Source organism: Amphiura filiformis, chromosome 14, assembly GCF_039555335.1.
Source record: "Amphiura filiformis chromosome 14, Afil_fr2py, whole genome shotgun sequence".
In the NCBI taxonomy this organism is placed as follows: Eukaryota; Metazoa; Echinodermata; class Ophiuroidea; order Amphilepidida; family Amphiuridae; genus Amphiura; species Amphiura filiformis.
Window position 1 is genome coordinate 13,914,096 of NC_092641.1, and position 21,474 is coordinate 13,935,569.

A 21,474-nucleotide genomic window follows, 5' to 3' on the forward strand; every position below is an offset into this window, starting at 1 on the left:
AAAATCCTAAATTTGGTTAAATATGCCCCTAAAGTGACTAATTTAACCATATATATGTTTTTCATTGGATTTTGGCGGCCATTTTGAAAAAAACACCCTCACAGAAAAGTTCTCAGGTTACAGGCTTTTTAAGCGAGTATGGAATCGAGATAAACCAAGTTCACATACAGTCCTTGGGCATGGGTGGGGCTTGAACCTGGGACCTCAGTGGACTACTGCACCAACTCGCCCTCCCTATGACAGACTACGACAGACTTCTCTGAAGTAAGACTAAATCAGATTTGATATAGAGCATCATGATAGAGCATCAACTACCACCCACGGTGATAGATATCTGATAATTATAATTATGCTTAGCACAATAGGCCATTATTATAAACGGTTCCAAAAAAGTAAGTTCCCCTAAGACATTTTGGTATAATCCAATTTAAACTAAATTTAAATTCTAAAATTACTACGGTTGATGACAAGCAGCCCAAAATCTAACAAATTATCATGTGAAATAAAGAGTTTGATATTGCTTGAAATGGGAAGTACATTTTTTAGAAAATAAACCCACAATACAAGTTATTTGTGTGTTTTCATATATTTTTTAATCAACAAATACTCTCATGAACTGATGAAAATAATTTAAGTTGATGTATTTAAAAACCTGCTACTATCTGTTACACCTTTGAAGGCATCTCGGTCACTTTTGAAGAGGATTTAGAGTGGTGACATCCCGCTATCTCTAAGGTTCGCTATCTCTAAGGTTCGCTATCACTAACGTGTAAAGTCTATGGAGATCAGAATCCCGCTATCTCTAATAGAGAAAAGGGTTCGCTATACCTAAAAAAGGGTCCGCTACTTCTAAGGTTCGATATAGTTCCGCAAAAGCAATACTATATCTTCAATTGTGGGGGTACATTCAAATATGATAGTGTCCTAGCATTTTAATATTCCCTGGCAAGTTTTAGTAAAACTAAAAGTGCTACAAAACAAGAAAATATGTGCACGTCCATATCAAAACGATGCACTTGTCGGCTGCTACAAGTGTCTCATTTCACATAATAGCTTGGAATAAATACCAGACTCATCTCCTAAGTGAAGGTCCTTCAAATCATCCCAAGTCACATGGTCTAGGAATACAGGGAACATTCCTTACCCACGTGACTTGGGGATGATTTGAAGTGACCTCTACTTCGGAGATGAGTCTGGGATTTATTCCTAGCTATTATGTGAAATGAGACAAATGTTGCAGCCGACAAGTGCATCGTTTTGATATGGACGTACACATAAATGACATTTTTTGCTTTTGTTTTTTTAAAAGATGTGGAATTTTTTAACCCTTAAATATGTCACTTGCTTGAGCTGGTAAAAAACCTCTTCTTATTCATTTGCTGTTTTTTGGTCATGCATGAAAAGCGCAACCATGTTTTCTTTTTTCTTTTTTTGCCGGGCTGTATAGCCTAGTGATCAGCTCACAACTATTTTTCAAATGTCATAAAATGTATCAACGAAAAAACGGACCGAATATACTTGAATGTACTTGTGAAAGTTTTAACTGACTTTTTTCAGGACACAAGAATTTTCAATGTGTGACACACAACTTCATCAGACTTACCCTTTTGTTGACCATTAGCGACTTTTGGTTGAATGAAGGCATTGAATAAGGTTGGTAACATTGACTGGGAATCCACATAGGTTTTAGACAAGGATGATAGAGAGTACCCCCGTTTAGTGAGAAAGGCCATCCAAATCAACAAAAAATCACCAGAACTAAATCGCAATCAAGGACTGAAGTTGCCATCCTTGCAATGCCCTCATTTGACCAAAAGTCACCAATGGTTAACATAAGGGCTAGTCCAACATAACATCGGACTTCTTCTGATGAAGATATGTGTCACACACTGAAAATTCAAGGTTAGTTGAATTTATTGTGCTGAAAATCTGTTAAAACTTCAGAAAATACACAATATACTGTTACTGTCATTCCATGTATTATTTACAAGGTGATTGGGTTTACTTATTTATAGGGATAAAAACAAGCACTGACATAATTCCCTGAAACTGCTTTAACATTTCCTGAAAATGGTACAGCAACACCGTTTTATTTTTTCGTCCAGTACATCTGCAAACTTGATACAACATATTCTGCTAACCATAGGAGAAAAAACAGACCATGTACAAGCAGTCAAAGACTCCGCATCACCCGATAATAAGGGTCGATTGTTCTATGAAATGCGACAGGTGAAACTGCTATGCACCTACCACATATTTTTATGGTCTAACACGATTAAAGGCACACAACGCAGGCACGCAATGCTGGCATGATTGTTAGACACAACACGATGGAACAATCAGCCCTCATGAATATGCGGGAATTCACAGCATACAATGCACTGGGACTTGTGACTGTTGATACATGGTCTGTAGTAGTCTGTGGTGCCAACATATTGTTCATATCATGGACATTTCCAACAATTCAATGCAATAAATTAATAATAAACCTGCCATAATGCACAATGAATATCATATTTTTTTAATACTGACAATATCTTAGGTTATCCTATCCCAATCCCTGTATCAGTGGGTAAGCATGCTCAAGCAGTCAAGTTAGCTCAAACGATAAGGCTTTTGGCTATGGTGCGAGAGGTAGCGGGTTCAAACCTGGTGGTGGTAGTATGCTCTCATATGTAAAAATTGAGTTCTCTTGAAATGCCCCGGGACAAGGAACATACTGCTCTAATGTTGTAACCTATGAACAACTCAGGGAACTGATCCTGGCTGTGAAGGCCAATTGTGAAATGTCTAGGGTGTAGGCCTACGCTTCTTGCAAGTCCCTTGTTGTTTAATGGTTTGTGCTATGGAGCCATAGTGGTCAGCGATAACCTGTAAAAGTGTGTTCAGACTTGTGGATCAACGTCTACTGTCTGTTCAATTAGCTTAGATTCTTGAATTTTTAAGATATTTGAAAAAATAAAAACTTGTGGCCAAAGTCATCAAAGAAAAGTGTTAGCACAGCCTTAGACCTAACGTGATTTATACTTTTCAAATTCCCAAGTTCAATTTAAAACCCCATTTCTTTTCAATTTTGCCTCATTTTGGGCAGTTACTTGGGTCCACCGAAAGGGTTCGCGACCTTTTACAAATCGAGTGGGACGGTCCATTCTCAACTTAGGGCATAGACCCTATCCAATTTAGCAAAACAATCTGTCCACCAATCTGTCCTGCTATTTCAATTGTTATGCCGTTCGGTTATTGGATAGGTTCTATAGGTGATGATGGTCCACCGGTTTATGCATAACATTATTCTGAGCATTATTTTTTCCTAAACAAGGACATTAAAATTATGCATTTCGTTCTCATTTCAACTGGTTTACAATGTAAATTGAGTTTTGTTTAAGGGGTACTACACCCTTGCCCAATTTTTGTACCTATTTTTGCATTTTTCTCAAAAATTGTAGCGCATTAGTGACAAGTAAGATATGTATATTATAGGGGCAAGGACTACAACTACTGCACTGAAATTTCAGGAACTCAAGGCAAGTAGTTATCGATTTATTGATCAAATATTGGTTTTCCCTCATTTTTGACTGTAACTCCACAACTGTTGTCTGTGCTGAAATAAAATTTCCAGTGCAGTAGTTGTAGTCCTTGCCCCTATAATATACATATCTTACTTGTCATCAATGCTCTATAATTTTTGAGAAAAATGCAAAATAGGCATAAAATTGGGCACGGGTGTAGTACCTCCTTAATACCACCATTCCTTCCCAAGAATATCAGCATTCGCTTGACATTTTCAGATACAGTAACTTTAAAAGAAATGTTTTCTGTAACCTGATTGTTTTAAATAATATTTTCGTGTATAAAAGTTCTTTTGTTTCACAGTTTTTTAAGTTTGAAATTCAACAAACAAAACGAAATAACAAATTGAAAATAAATGTGTAGTTTTATAATAGGCCTATAATAGGCCTACACCTTCTCAGACCCATTCTCAGACCCATTCGCACAATAAATAAATAAATAAATAAATAAATAAATAAATAAATAAATAAATAAATAAATAAATAAATAAATAAATAAATAAATACATAAGGAATGTATTTATATAAGCTAGCCTATTTTAGAAAACCCATAAATAATAACGTAATGTTTCGACAGTAGGGTTTCAACACAAATTAGGCATATTGGCAAATATTTTGCTGGACAATACTTCCTGATGCGGATGGTCGAATAAATACCATCTCTGCGCATTGTGACATTCGTCCCCATTGCTTTAAATGGATTGATTCCAAAAAGTTTAAGGTACCCGACGTTCTACGGCTTTTTATAAAAATATCGCGGGAAAAGACCAAAATTGAAAAGAAATGGGGTTTTAAATTGAACTTTAGAATTTGAAAAGTATAAATCACATTAGGTCTAAGGCTGTGCTAACACTTTTCTTTGATGACTTTGACCACAATTTTTTATTTGTTCAAATATCTTAAAAATTCAAGAATCTAAGCTAATTGAACAGACAGTAGGTGTTGTGTCTGTGCATAGCACACTATAAATCACTGCGCTTAAAAAAAATAGAATGTGAATTCTGATGAAGAATTCGGAAAACATATACTCATGAAACAAATACTCGCAAAATTGTAAAATTAGGTTGTTCTTCATTTCAAGTAAACTAAATGTGCATACATATGTTCATAGAATGACTCTAAAAATTGTGAAACTGCTAAAAAGGATTTTTTACATAAAAATTTGCATAATGAGATGCAAATTGATTTTTTTTCAATGTTCGCGCACATGCATGCCTACCCACAAATACAGAGTGTGGCGAATGGGGGTTATTTAAATTAAATATAGAGAGTACTTTAAAAACCTGTTAAAAACACCCAAATGGTTAAGGTTTAATCAAGGTGATAATTTGTTCAACTCGCTGAGCAAAAATTTATAATAATACATAATACATTCTTAGGTATTTCATTTTCAATAAGGGTGACAAAACATCCTTGTCGCACACTTTCATAATGATATGTTTTCTTTAAAAATTGGAAGAAAAAAATATGTACATCAATATTTTACAGATAAGTTGTCACAATTACTACTTAGGTGACAAAAAAAAACCCTGTTCTACAGGGGATGGACTTTTCACATAGGGGTGGTCGGTCAGGTGTTTTGTTTTTGTTAAAATTACCCTAAAATTTCACCAAAACCTGCCAAATATGAAAAAAAATTAAAGAATTTTTGCAAACATATTTTCTAAACATTTTCAGCCAAAATTTATCAATTTTGGCCTCAAATCAGCTGATTTTACCTAATTTTAGCAAACTTTAAAAAAATTCTCCAAAACGCAGATTCTGGGTCGGTCACGCCCGTAGAACAGGGGTTTTTTTTCGTCACCTTACTGGCTTAGGTATTCATCTATTTGCAGGCCTCAAAATAAGGCCAGCCCTTGGGCCAAATTTGTGCAAACAATACGCCTTTCAAATCAATATAACAAATAAATACACAATTTTTTCAAACTCTACCAATTTTATCTGATCCTCTACTGATTCATCCAACCGGAAGAAGTGATCATCAATCAATATGCTGTTTTTCGACCATGAAAAGCAAAACCGTCAATCTAGCGATTAAAATTTGGTTTTGTTGAGAATAATCTTCATATTTATTTATCTTCAAACCTGATGAATCTATTCAGTAACAATAACTTAACTTGCTTTTAAAAATGGGCTAAAACACAAACCTAGCAAACACAAAACATTTTTGTGACATTTTACAAATAGCGCACAAAATTTGCTGCAAAATGTTATATGAAGGTTATAAAACTGTTTACTAATATTTTTAAAGGTTACAACAAAATTTTATTTGTGTTGATAAAAGATTTTGATTTATATGTTTGCAAAAAAAAAGAAAAAGAAAACATTTGGACAAAATTTTGAAAAGATTTTATTAAAAACTGTTTATTGTTTTAAAAATGTTTTTGTTTTTATAATCTGTTAAAAAAGATATTTTGTGTTTGCTGGGAAGCTAGTCTGTAGGACTGTTTTGTAAGCTCCTTTTAAATTATCAGCTGCACAAGACAAAGTACTTTAAACTGTACACATATGTGTAGAAAATATAGACCAGTTTTAAATTCAATACCACAAAATTCTAAATAATATACCTTGTTCCAATTCACCACAAGTTGAATGGATTTAAAGTTATTTTCAATAAACTTCCGTGGTCCGAGCTGTGCGCCAAGCGTCTACGAGCGTACACACAGAAAAAGTAAGCAATCACGTTGATCGCAATTCACCAACGCGTACCCCGACCACGAAAGTAATAAAAAAACAACTTTAGAGGTTCTTGTGTTTGAGCAATTATGCATCTTTATGCATAAACTGCAGCTTGTTTCTGGTTAAAATGAAGTCACATAATAACTAGTGGCGTAGCCAGGTTTTCGGAACCGGAGGGTGCACAATTTGTAAATGTACCAACAGAAATATTATTTACCGATGGAAGCTGTGAATTGTTGACCCCAATATTTTTGGTCCAGTGCGCTCAAGAATCTAAAATCTAAAAAAATCCAAATATTTCAAGTTTTATAAGCAGTGCACACAAAATTGTCTATTATTGTTGACCCAAATTTTTATTCACCAAAGATCTTTGTGTACCGGCGGCCTTGGATGAACCAATGGCCACAATGAGCGGGGAGGGCACCAGCCCCTGTCCCCTCCTGGCTATGTCATATGACCATACTTATCCAGAAACAAATGACCCTATAGCATTGATATCTTCAAGTACAAAGTGAGTTACAACATTTTGCAAAATCAAGTTCAAGGTCTATCATAACTTCTACTTTTGTGTCTGTATCGAAAAGACATCATGTCAATTATGCCAATGTTTGCATTATGTGAATCTGATATCAATAAAAACATACATACATAATCTTTGGTACATTTTGTTTGAGCAACCCATGAAATCTACAATTTATAATATCTATTGCACATAGAAAATTAATTCAATTATAACAAACTGAAAGATTTGAAGTTTATGAACTCTCTTTATCATTGTCTTTATATATTGAATGTAAATTTGAACAAAGCAATAATAACCGAATGCATTGCTAGAACATCATCCCATTAACTTGTCTAAATTGGGGAAAATAATGTTTACTGCAAATTCTTCTCTCTATGTTGGGGGCACGGTGGCACAGCAGTACAGGCTCTGCTTCGCAATTGGTGGATGGCGCATTTGTAGCTGTTATAAATCTGATCCATTGAGCGCTATCCATGAGCATGCCTTGAGCATTGTATGGCAGCTGATATTACTCTTATAAGACAGCCGAATAAATGTAAAGCGCTTTGATACATGTGAAAGGCGCTGTATAAATGCCAACATGTATGTTCACCTATTTCTGTTGAGCTCTGATACACCATACTTAAATTTCGATTCACCTCAAGTTCGGTAGTGGCGTAAGTGTGTATTTCGCTGGTCTCAGTATCAAATCGCGCGTGTAATGTTAATCTAGCAGAACGTAAGCGCACACGTACAAGGGCAGTCTTTCAGCATGCTTCCAGCGCAACCACAAAAAAGAATTGACATCACTAACAAACTTAAGGTGAACCAAAGAATAGTACAATTTGAGGCAACCTGCCAATTCTTTGCTGCCGAATTAGTTTCAATTGTGCTCAAAAGTCCAAATCAAATATTACCAAATGCACCCAATTGATTGATTTTTAACGGTCTCACGACGATTTTAGTGGCTGACTTTTATCTACTGGTTTCTATGGGACACTGCAACTTCTTAGCTTGGATTACTTTCTCCGAGTTTATTTCTAGTCATATGGCAGAAATTATACTTTTGCTAAAGTTTGTTCGGCTTATATAAGGCAGAAATTATTCAGCTTTTGTTACTGCGCACGTCAATAAAGTCCCAACTCACGCTTGCGTATGTAAATTCACATAAGCGTGCACCAGTCACGCTGCACTCACGCATTACACAACGCACAACTAGCGTAAGCCCAACAGCGTGCACGCCATTCTATATCAATAGTGTTATGAGTCTTATTTTTTCCACCTTATATTTAAACCGAACAAACTTTAACCCTGGCTGTGAGCAGCACAAAAGCCAGTTTATTACAGATCACAGACTTTATGAATATTTTGATCTTCAGTAATTCTCACATACTATAATGCTAAAATAAAAGAAAAGACTTTTGATAGAAAGCACATTAGATGACAAAGGTTACTTACAAAAAGTTTGTCCCAATGTCTAATATTTCATTTAATTTTACAGAAATGTCATTGCGATTTTTATCCCTTCCTCCCACCCAACCAATCTAGTTTCTTTCATTGGAGATCCATCTTTTTTGTTTGTTCCTAAATAAATAATTGAAATTGTCTTATTTGAAACAATTAACCTTTTACAGATATTGCACATTGGAAGACATACTGGTAAATATATACATATATTAAAAATACAAAATTTCCATCAGAATAAGAGACACTTTTAAAATGTAAATTTCTGAAAATGTAATGAAAACAGTTCATGTTGTTAAACAGAATTTGTTTTCAATGTAACATTGTTACACTCCATTGGGTAAGGTGGATATAAAATTTTAAAACAATCCGATCACTTTCTTACCAATGAAAGTGGTGATAAACATACCATTACCTCTTATGCTGGTTTAATACTCCCCTGCCGCTTGCTGCTTTGTCGCTCTGAAGATGATTTTACTTCACTGCGCAGTCGCACCAGAAATGCTAGCGGTGACCAGCGACAAACCGATATATCGATCACTCCACCGCTTTGCCGCGGCGGCAGCACCGATGGGAGTTGAATTTAAATCCACTCGGAGCGGTGCCAATCTGACGTATGAGAACAAAATACAATTTTGGAGCGGTGCTGAGTGGCAAGAGTGGCTCAGCAGTGTGCCGCTCCGCTTACAGACAAGTGTAAGCGGCATCATGAAGCGTCATGCCGCTTAATAAGCGGCAAGCAACAGAAAGTATGAAACCAGCATAACTCTGATGGTTTATTCTTATCATACAAATAGTCTCAGGTCAAGAAGGCTCCTTTGTTACTTTAAGCGTTTGGCGACATGTTACCAGACTGTTGGTTTATTGATGATGGAGCAAGAGCTGTTTAGAACTGAGACTAATACAAATGAGGCAACACTGGAAAACTGTTAAAATCTGAAGAGTGAAATGTCTTTTGAGCAGCTTTCCTTGTAGGCTCCTGGGATCCAGTCCTCTATGTTAGCTCTAAGAGTGTCTCTATATTGTAAGGTTTGGAAGGGTGATCTCTTCATGTATCATTGAAACTGCAACTTTCCATACAGCTCCCAAAACTGCTTGTTTTATACACTTTTACGCTATACCTGTACCTGTATATTCTAGCTTTACATCTAAGCTCTTCAAGACCACATCTCCTTGGCATTGCAGCTGTAGATTTATGAAGCTCATCAAGAGGACAACTCTCTTTGTAAAGCATATACCAAGTAAGTTTCCTCCATGAAGCAGGGTCTTCACAACTGATCTCCCTGTCATCCTATACATATGTAAAAAAGGCTCTCTTTGTCGGCTCTCTTTGTCATCTCTTCTCAAAAGACACCATCAAATATTAGAACCAATTGCTGTACAGCTGCTATAAGTGTGATGTTGGATTTGTTCGCTCATAGAAAAGTATGTATGCATTTGCAGAAACAACAGAAGTCAAGCTGCTTAAAGATGACACCCTGAAAACAAATGGGAAATAGAAAAAATTGTATCAAGACATCAACATACTTTATACATTTTGCAAGCTCTTTGTCAGATTCAGGGGTGTGAGTCACCCCCTATAGCAGGCCTTCTCAACTAGTTTATTTAAAGTGCCAACTGGAAAATTTCAGTGATCATGAAGTGCCAACATGGTAAGGGATCCTGAGGACGTTGTGCGTTAGAGCGGGAACATATTGGGTACGGTGCCGTGGTGAAGCTTTATTGGGGGTCCAGGGGACAGTGCCCCCGGAAGCTCCTGGATTTTAAGGTTTTTTAAAAGGGCCAGATTGGGTATTTCCGCCCCTTTCTTGTTCAAGATTTATGTGAAAAAATTATTAAAATTACCATGCGCCATTTTGTGCGCCACTTCGACTGACTCCAAGCGCCACAAGTGGCACGCACACCGCCAGTTGAGAAGGCCTGCCCTATAGTATAAAAAGAGCTGAAACAGCTGATAACAGCTTGCAAAAACAGCTGAAATTTGAAGAGATCCTAGATACTTTTGCACAGAACAACTGGGCAAGAATGCTGAAAATCAAAACCAAAAAAGCTGAAATCAGCTTAAAAGAATTCTAACACCATTGCAGACTGTTTTAGCCACTCCTATTCTCACTTGACCCTTCCTCAAGCTATTAGATTCAGCTACCAGCTATTAGTCAACATTGTTCTCTCTTGAATTAAGAGCAAGAACAACTTGAGCATTCATGAAACCTTTAATTTTTAATTCAAAGTAAATTATGATTTGCATTTAAAATTTCTAAGTGGTTGGATGCATTCCCTCATTCCTTCCCCACCTTCATACCAAATTTAGAACAAGAAAAAAAAAGGTATTAATAACTTATCCCAGCCTACCATAATTTATGGGAGGAAACAATATTTAGGATATTCTTACAAAAATGTCCCGCCTACCTACCCATATTTTTAAAGCCTGTTGTGCCATAAAATGTAAAAAAAAAAAGAAAAAGCGCATTGATTTATAATTTAGTGCGCTACGCACAGGCACAACGCCTAACCGGTGATCTACAAGCCTCAGCACACATTAGAGGTTATGACAAACAAATTGTGTAAGCCGGCCTTACCTTTCATCACTATACATGATCCATTTATCTTCTGTTGAATGTCTACAAAATGCTGTGTAATGCCCTCCTCCCCTGTTGCCACAGTGGTTTGCTACTGCATAGCAGTTATAAGTAGGCGGAATTTCTTTGTCTAAAAAGATACAAATATCACAAAACATCACATACCAATAAGCCCTTTTGCATTTTTGGAAATCTAGGACTGCACATGTGCTACATTCATTGCTTTGGAGATATTACATTGTGGACTCGCTACAGTATTTCAATGCGGGCAAGCTTTATTCACACTAGAACACTTCCTACACGTGTTTTTCATATCTTCAGGTCTTGATGCCTTCTGAACACTTGCATAAGACAAGGAAAGTATTGATGAGCTAGCTAGAAACTACCAGAATGAAAACAGGAATGAAAAATTGTGGGGAATCCCTTTCAGATGTGGTTCATCACATGCATCGTCAATGGGGGGTTCGGCTGTCATCTCAGTTCTCATGCTTAGTTCAAGTGCAGTCCGAGATTTCCAAAATTTCGAATGGAACATGCTTTTGACAGCTTGTGATGAGGCTGATGAAAAGTTTTCTACTTAACAATTATTGTTAGAAAAAGTCCTTTTTTGCATTGCAATTGATCTGTAAACAATAATTTGTATATATTGCTCCATAAAACTTATTGAAATATTAGAAATAACTTAATTATTTGCCTTTTATAAGCTTTTAGCTTACATATTTTATAAGTAGTGAGGAAACCTTACAAAAGAAAAACTAGTAGTCAACTTGGCTCAATCATTCAGTTTGGTGCTCAATTCTAGTGTATTGGTATGTAGTAATGCATTGAGATCCCCAAAGATGGGTCAGTGCATTAATAGAAACATTTGAGCTAGCTTCGAGTATGAGTATCGCATCGACACCAACACGCTAAAATGTTTTATAATGTGTCATATTACATGGGTAAGAACCAATAAGGCCCGGCAATAAGGTTGCAGGAACATTCTCATGTGTTTAAGAATTAACAATATAAACTTACCTGTTGTACATTCCAGTGAAAGTCTTGTGAGTGGGAATTGCACAGTACTGAGGTTCTTATGGATATTATCTGATTTGATGTGGTACGTATTTGAAGTCTCTACAAAACGTTTTAAATCTGTCATCATTTCTAGTCAAGGTAAACACTTCAATGAATGTGTATGAAAGAGAAAAATGCCAACAGTAGGAGTAGAAATTGGGGCAGGAAAATACTGGAGCACTCAGTGGGTGCATAGGGCTATTCCAGTTGAAATACATACACCCACTATGAAATACATGGGGGAAATACAGGGAGTGTGAATTTCAAATAGACCTATAAATGGGTGTGGGAGATTTAGGTTGTGTCTTCCATAGGGGGTGTATGAATTTCATCTTGAATTGCCCAAAGTCTGCAGACTTGAGGACTCTGCTGTTTGAGCAGTGAGCACATAACATTTTGAAAACTACATTATACTCATCCCCAAGGCTCCCGCTGGACGCTTGAATTCTTGCGTCCAGGCGCATTTTTGTATTGCTGGACGCAATGTTCAACAAATTTCATCAACCCGTTCGTCCAGTCGGACGCAAGTTGATTCAGCCCAAAAATGAGTGATTATAAGCTTACCAACTTCATCATCATAAAAATCACGAAAATTATGTTGACTGATCACTCCTAATTCTCCTAATAAAGCTTAATTAATATTCATAACCAATGGACCAATCAGTAAACAAGTTATTGACCTTTCACATTTAACCACTCCCATTTTGCAACACTTCCGGGTCACCAGAAAATTCTTACGGTAGCGCGCGAGACGTGATAAGCTTTTGCAAAAACACGAGAGCAAAAATACAACTTTCTAAACTATCGTACATTGTCAGCAAGTTTGCATTCACGTAATTTGTTATTGACAATAATATTTACATAAATCTTTAAAATCTCATCAGGAATCTGAAAGGAAATAGTCAAATATTTGCATCAAACTGCGATGTAATGCGATGCAATACTGGCAATCAGGGGCTTTGTAAAATTGTATTCCCTGTTGCCCAACACATAAAATATACATGTACGGACGCACAAAAATTTTGTGGGACGCACATTTCCCGATCAGGTTTTACAGTTGTGCGTCCGACCGGACGCAGAGTTTTTGAAGGCTAGCGGGAGCCTTGCTCATCCCATAAAAATATGCATAATTCCAAAATAGTCTGGTGAGCAATGATAATGTATATATTATCTTGAAACCATAGAGATATGTTATCTCTTACAGTTAAGTCTAATTTTCTGCCCACTTTCCAGCCTCTAAGAGGTATGTGGTACAATTAATAACAGTAACTTACACTGATCAGACGTTGATTAATATCTGTTAACAGATCAAGTTATTATTGGCTCTTGATCATATTAAATTCATGCATGTGAGTGACTACACCTAAAAAATAGAGCTGTCATTTCTAAAGCTCCTATACTTTTACACAGAGCACGTCGACTGCTCAGTGCCAGAAGTGGGTAAGTGCAATAGCTGCCATGTGTAGCTGCAATGTGTAGATGAGTACAATATATGGTGTGTAAATTGCCAAATGTTGACAGCGCAGCTATATTGCACTTACCCACTTCTGGCACTGAGCAGTTGAAGTGTGCAAAAAAAGAGGAAAAAAAGGGGAAAAAAAGATCTGAGGTTTGAATAAATAAATAAATTTCAGTGTTTTATATTCTGTCGGTCCGTGCCACGTCACTTCCGGTTGATGATGTTCGAGTGAAAACAAGTCCCTGATTCGATTTTTGTTGATGATTTCTGTCATTGGTGTTGTGTAAATTTCGATCGCAAATAGTCAGTGGAATCAAACAACCGTTTCTAAGTCTTCAGAGTGAAAGAAACTTACTTGATTTACCGTTTATATACTGACAAACTTAAAATTAAATTCCATGGTCGAGTGGCGTTTTTTTTCGAAATTGAATGCCACTCCAGCAACATCGCTATGTAGCCTCCTTCACAGCCGGTTTCTGTTGTTCACAACAAACCGTGAGCCACATGCAGTTTGGGCCCGAGACTAGAGATAGCCTGGATGTCCGACCGACAGAATAGCTGGAACATATTAAAAGAGTAATATGTTTTATTGGGCCATCGTATAAAAGGATACGGAGCACTAAGATTTGTGGAAATTTTTCTATCTGCAGCCACTTCTGTTGACTTGTTCTCTTCCTACAATAGTTACATGTCTGTAAAAAATAAAGCATATCAGTATTAATTTATTTTATACTACAAGCAAATAAAATTATTACATGTTTAATTCGCCTGCATGTCCGCTATGAACTGTTGTGGCGTGTGGTGGTGAAATCAACAACATGAAATATTGAGTGCTCCCTGGTTGAACTCGAATAGTTCTGATTTTTTCTCTCCATTGTTTTGGTACCGGTTTACCCGAGCTTCATTTCTTCATTTATTATAATACTTCTCAGGCATGTATCCTTTGTGATCCTTGCATTTATCACAGTGACTGATGTCCATAGCAGATAGACCACCTAGTCACATACTCTCTTTATAATTAATTTACTTGGGAGAGAATAAACTTGTAGGCAGATCCACCATAAGCTGTTGTGGCCCAACGATTGATTCTGATTTTTTTCTCCTTTATTCTAGTGCCAGTTTGTCTGAGCTTCACTTCTTCGTTTATTATGTATTTCTCAGGCATGTATCCTTTGTGATCCTCACATTTTATTGTCTCACATTGACTGATGTCCTGCTAGGTCATAGGCTGCCTGCTCTCTTTTTAAGTCAAGAAAATGATGTTTGAGAAAGACCCTGTTTGTAAAGTGAGTCAATGAGGAAGCATTTACCGATATACACCCTTGATGTCCAGATGCACACTACAAAATGAAGATCAGTTGGAATCCATCATAGATAAAAACTTGGTATTATGCTATATCATACTCACTACTTTATTGTCACCATCTAGAACTTCTTTGTCACAGTACAATTTCAAACATTCTTCAAGGTGTATTCTACGATTTGGATCGGTTGAATGCTGTAAAATCAAATCAATAACAAATGTTACCCACTTTCTGACAAAACCAGGAACCTGAAATCCATACACCCCCTATTCTATCGGTCCAGCTTCTAGTCTTTGGCCCAAGCTTCACGTGGCTCACGGTTTGTAATCAACGACAGAAACCGGCTGTGAAGGAGACTAGTCACTCCAGACTGGAGTGGCTACATCGTCAATTTCGGAAAAACAACACTCGACCATGGACTTTAATTGTCGGTTTGTCATTATATAAAACGATAAATCAAGTAAGTAACTTCCACTCTGAAAACTTAGAAACTTGTTTGATTCCACTGACTATTTGTGATCGAAATATAAACAACACCAATGACAGAAATCATCAAGAAAAAATCGAACCAAGGACTTGTTTTCACTCAAATTTGAGTCGCATCATCAACCGGAAGTGACGTGGCACGGACCGACAGAATGGAAAACAAGACTTTGATCTTCCACACAAGGAGTGTGAATTTTGATTGGGTATGAGTGGGCGCTTCCATTTAAAATCTACACCACCTGTGTGGGCGGTCAAACCGTGTCTTCCGTAGAGGTGTATGGATTTTAAATGGAATAAGGCACCTGAACCATGATACAAGATACAAGATATTTTATTTTCCCATAATTCACATGAAATCACACAAGTATCAATTTTAAAATACAAAGGCAATATCAAACAAACGAATTATGGAGGGGATGACCAGAAGGCCAGTAAGGCCAGAGGAAGTCACCCCCTTTAACAAAGAAATGTTACCATGAAAAGAAGTAAAAACAAAACAAAGCATAACAAACAAATGAGAAACACAATGCTCAAGAATTGATCATATTTCGAGATCAAGTCACGTTTATATATCTTACGGAAATGTTTCAATGAATTTGCCGTTTTTATTGAGTTTGGCAATGAATTCCATAATACTGGACCAGCAGTACGAATGGCATGGTCAGTAAATGTTTTGTTGTTTTTCATTAAGTTAAATTTACCTGCATTTCTCGTTTGGTAATTATGAATATTGGAACGTAGTGTAAAGAAGTCATCAATGTTAGATCTTTGGATCGACTATAGATGTTGCTCTGCTGCTTGCTATTAACGAACTAACAACTAATAAATGAGAATTACTGCTAAATTTATATTGGTAAATATCAATACATACTAAGATTCATATGTTATCTTAGTCAATTAATTGATTTCATAAACAATAAGGATCAACCAAGCATTGATGGTCGTTCGAAAGATCTTATTGTTTCTATTGTTTCTCATTTGTTGCGTTTGATAATCAATTCACATAAATTATAAAAACACAAGTAACACACAGGGAAGCTGCATCATCCTCATCAAATATACACAAACAAAACAGTCTATGATGAAAACATACAGCGTAAATGAACAACACAAAACAATGCACGTAGCCACATTTCACTCGGCAAATGCGACAGGATATATACCACAGAAAGCATACTATTATGGGTTCAAATTGCCAAGAACTTGCAGGATTTTCAATAAAATTGTTCAATCAATTCAATTTTAATGCTCTGTGTGGGCCTTGCACATACACAGCACAAATTGGGTTTATTCATTTTAAATGTCTTATAGTGCAACTCAGTATCACCTGGAAATTTTCACAAAGAAAAGTCACATCAAAATATGAAAAAGAATAGATATTATTTTTAACCTTACTCAAAACCATTAAAAAAACAAAGCATGCTGGGACTGCTAATTCTTGCATCTAATACAACTACCACACAACAACATACCACAGGGATGGGCAAAGAAAGATCCCAGAATGCATCAAATGTGCACCGCTGATTGCCACAGTCCATGCAATGCAAGGTGCTCCTCTGTACACCCACAAAGAGGTCACTTAAGATTGATTTCTCACGGGACGTTTGTCGTCTCCAGCTCTCCATGAACTTGTTCTCATCGCTACAAATGGATCAAAAATGGAAAACGATTAGTTAGGTGTATATTTGAGAACTGAAGTATGATAGGCAACTATTCAAGCACTGCTTGATGGCTAACCAGAACTCAAAATGCATCAACATCCAAGTCTGTTTAGCGATAAAGCGATAACAACCCAATCACCTCCGTTGGCCATGCGTGTGATGCGCCGCATCTGAAAGGGATTCCCCTGTGATTTTACTTTCCTGTTTTCACATCAGCAGTTTCTAGCTAGCTCATCAATACCTTCCTTGTCTAATATGCAAGTATTCAGAAAACATCAACACCAAAAACAAAGTGTTATTGCAAAACACACATAGGAAGTGTTTTTTACCAAATATAATGTTCATCCTCATTGAAATACTGTGACAAGTCCTCAATGTATATTTCTCATGGATATTACCCACAATGCACTTTGATCTGAAATTGCAAAAGGGCTTATAGTTTGAGTTCTCGATCCTACCACATTTTACAGCGTACCACCAACTCCCACTCCCAATTCATCTTTTCGGTAAATCCCATAAGCCTTTGCGAGTACACCTGAGAACTTATCATTTGACGTCATGCGGATGCGCACATGATCCCATCGTTTATCCCATCGTTACTGCGCATTGCAAGTCGGTGTACTAGCAAAGGCTTATGGGATTTAACGAAAAGGAGACAATTCTGCCACCACTGTAGATACCACCATTTACCTGAGATGGTCACTTATATCCGTATCATATCTTGGTTTCACACGCACTTTGTTTACATCATCATGCAAAGCATCCACAAATGCATAAGAATTCCTGAGCATCATGTTGCCTGTAAGAAACCGGTAATAAAAACAACAAGGTATATAATATCCAATATAAATTATAATTGAATTTTATTTACAGCGGTATGCAATCTTGTCTTTTAGGCTACAATCAGTGATAAAATGTTATCAAATTAATGACAATATCATAATTGGTGAAAATGCATTCTACCCAAGAAAACATAAAATAAAAATAAATAAATGTAGATATTTATATAGCGCTTTATGCCGTAAACAGCCTCAAAGCGCTTTACATGTATTCCGCCGTGATTAGAATAATCGGAACCACATTTGCAGCCTACAAATGGCGCAGGGTTCATCAGTACAAAGACTGTGACTACCCCTAACAGCTTCCCATTGCACCTGGGTGGGGTGAGGCAAGCGAGGCAAAGCGGCTTGCCCAAGGGCACAACACGGTGGCGGGACGGTGACTCGAACCCACGCACGTCGAGCAAGCTTTCAGATTATGAGTCCAAGGCCGTATCCACTGAGCCACCGTGCCCTCAACAGTGACATAATGCAGGGCTATACGGTGTAACCATTTTAGTCGTATTGGCGACTAGATTTTTGCTGGTGTGACCAAACCTTCAATCCCTATCTCAAATGGTGACCGACTGTTGACGCTTTTAATCAGCAGTACCCCTGTAACGTAGCGTTCAATAGATGAGGTGACCTCAATGTTTATCAACAAAGGCAATTAAGGGACTGGTATATCTTTATGCTTGAATGAACCCCATGCAACCACTACACTGTTTAATCGTCTTATTGTGATGTGGCGGGAGTTTTTAATACACGAGCCCTGAACAAAATATGATGCGCGCACACATACTGCCAGGCAAAAAACAATGGAAATTGAGATGATGCATGCGTAATGCGCATACTGTCAGGCATTGACGTCAGAAGTCACATCATCTATAGTACGAACTATACGGCTATGAATATCCATTTATCCTGACATCTCGATGGGGATTTTATGGAAAACATAATATACTGTAGGCCTATATGCTGTGTACACAGTGTGTAGCGTTCAATGATAATGTCGTCGTCATCATCATCAGTCGGCTGCTGAGCAGGCGACTACAAGCTTTCTCCAACTATTGCGATCTTGGGCAAGCGAAACAATTTTGTTAGGCTGCAGCATTCCTTCAGTATCACCCAGGAGGTGCTGGACATACTGTAAGTACAGTGTGCGCGGCCGTCCCGGGTTCCTCTTCCCAAGTGGTGGAATATAAAGGGCATATTCTTTCACAGGCTCGCCATCTTCAAGACGCAGTATATTGCCGAGAAATTTGAGTGGATGAATCTTGACTCTGGCAACCAGTGGAGTGGTGTTGGTCAGGTTGTAGATGGTTTCATTTGGAATCCGATCCACACGCTTGATGTTTAAGATGACTCTGTAGCAAGATGTTGCAAAGGCATTGACTCATGACTTGCTTCCGTACAGAAAGACAGTAACACACATTGTCTCGAACAGCTTGATTTTTGTTTCCATTGGCAGGACGGGCTTCTCCAAAGGCGTTCCAGTTTCCAGAAAGCTGCCCAGGCTAGTGCTTTTCATCTTTTTAGGTCTTCAACACTAGAGCCCATCTTGGAACCCAAATACTTGAAATGAGAATGTATAGGCCTACTGCACCAAAAAGTATCCTTTCACTTGCAAAAATAATCACAATTTTAAAACTGAACCATATTGGGGTAATTTTTTTTTATTTAATAGATGCACTATCTAATCCTGCACATTATGACACCACATTAAATCCAATGTGATCTCAAGAAGTAAAGCTACAGGCAATTAAATAGACGAAGGTCCTGTTTTAAAAGCGACATAAACTGGCCAAGGCGCAAAAAGATTCCAACAAGCGCAACAAAGAGACAACAGTTTCTTCAATGAAGCTTTTTTTAAAGCAGTTTTTATTTCAGGGCTTACTTCTCCGCAATTTTCATAACATACATTTTTTATTTGTCTGCTTTTTGTTTCAGTTTTCTTTTGTTCCTTTTGTTTAAAATTAAAAGCACACACAAATTAGCCATTCACCACTCTCAAATCAGATGTCTAGTCCGTGGATTTTTGAATAGGCCAGTTTGTCACTTTTAAAACTTGACCTTCGTCTAATTAAATGCTTGTAACTTTGCTTCTTACAGTCACATTGCCTTCAATGGGGTATCATAATGTACCAGATTAGATAGTGCATCTATTAAAAAAACAAATTTACCCCAATATGGTTCAGTTTTGAAATTATGATTATTTTGACTGTGACAGGCAAGCCCCCCTGTTACACAGGATTGTGTAATTGAATGCATGGGTTTGCATGCGTGCAGTCAATACAACATAAGGAAAAAAAAAAAAAATTGTTGTGTTGCCCTCAACCGTCCGGTCCTAAATCCTGAAAAATCAGGGTCGCAATTTTTTTTTTTTTTTGAATGATGATTTTTACAGATTTGTTCAAATAATCAATGTTTTTCACTTAAAATTAATATTATATTGAAAGACTAGTCTTTAATTGATGTCTAACAGGTATCCAGAAGTCAAAATTGACAAATGTCCCTAATTGAAGAAGCATTATTTAATATTTGAGGGGATTTTTAAAATCTGAAGGTTAAAAAAAAAAAGAAAGAAAAAAAAAGAAATCCGACCGCCCGACCCAACTTTCCCATTTTTCCACTTGAGGGCAACACAACAATATTTTTTTTTTTGGCCTTTTGGCAGCTGTTGGAGCCTAATATTTTTTCCTTGGGAGCAAAATATGGGCGCCTAAATTGATAATATTAGAAGCCATTGGCTCCTCAATTAGTTTTTGCACTGTACATTACTGACTTAATGTAATGCTACCTACTACAGATTATGCAATCAGTGACATGACATCTACAGAAGATAACATAATCAGTCCAAAAAAGCTATCTATTGAAGATAACATAATCAGTCTAATAATGATATCTACTGAAGAATAACACAATCAGTCTGATAATGCTATCTACTGAAGAATAACACAATCAGTCCAATGATGCTATCTACTGAAGATAACATAAAACAATCAGTCCAATAATGCTATCTACTGAAGATAATACAATAAGTCCAATGATGCTATCTACTGAAGATAACATAAAACAATCAGTCCAATAATGCTATCTACTGAAGATAATACAATAAGTCCAATGATGCTATCTACTGAAGATAACATAACACAATCAGTCCAATGCTATCTACTGATGATAACACAATCAGTCCAATGATGCTATCTACTGAAGATAACATAACACAATCAGTCCAATAATGCTATCTACTGAAGATAATACAATAAGTCCAATGATGCTATCTACTGAAGATAACATAACACAATCAGTCCAATGCTATCTACTGATGATAACACAATCAGTCCAATGATGCTATCTACTGAAGATAACATAACACAATCAGTCCGATAATGCTATCTACTGAAGTTAATACACTCAGTCCAATGATGCTATCTACTGAAGATAACATAACACAATCAGTCCGATAATGCTATCTACTGAAGATAACACAATCAGTCCAATGATGCTATCTACTGAAGATAACATAAAACAATCAGTCCGATAATGCTATCTACTGAAGATAACACAATCAGTCCAATGATGGTATCTACTGAAGATAACATAACACAATCAATCAGATAATGCTATCTACTGAAGATAATACAAAAAGTCCAATGATGCTATCTACTGAAGATAACATAACACAATCAGTCCGATAATGCTATCTACTGATGATAACATAACACAATCAGTCCGATAATGCTATCTACTGAAGATATCATAATACAATCAGTCCGAAAATGCTATCTACTGAAGATAACATAACACAATCAGTCCGATAATGCTATCTCCTGAAGATAACACAATCAGTCCAATGATGCTATCTACTGAAGATAACATAACACAATCAGTCTG

General features: G+C 36.8%; 1 protein-coding gene across 3 annotated transcripts in view; it reads right to left on the minus strand.

Moving 5' to 3' along the window:
- Window positions 1-9,048: 9,048 nt before the first annotated feature.
- LOC140169753 (ubiquitin carboxyl-terminal hydrolase 2-like) overlaps window positions 9,049-21,474 on the minus strand; it is a 58,646-nt gene continuing 46,220 nt past the window's right edge. For 2 of the 3 annotated variants that reach the window (XM_072193059.1, XM_072193058.1), the window contains 2 exons: window positions 17,450-17,558; window positions 16,602-16,739 (listed from right to left, as the gene is read on the minus strand). In XM_072193059.1, coding sequence (XP_072049160.1) covers window positions 17,510-17,558 — 49 coding nt within the window. In that variant the 3' untranslated portion in view covers window positions 16,602-16,739; window positions 17,450-17,509. Of the gene's footprint in view, window positions 9,693-10,793; window positions 10,924-11,810; window positions 11,928-13,921; window positions 14,001-14,716; window positions 14,807-16,570; window positions 16,740-17,449; window positions 17,559-21,474 lie in introns of those variants that run through there. The other variant, XM_072193060.1, reaches the window with a different exon arrangement.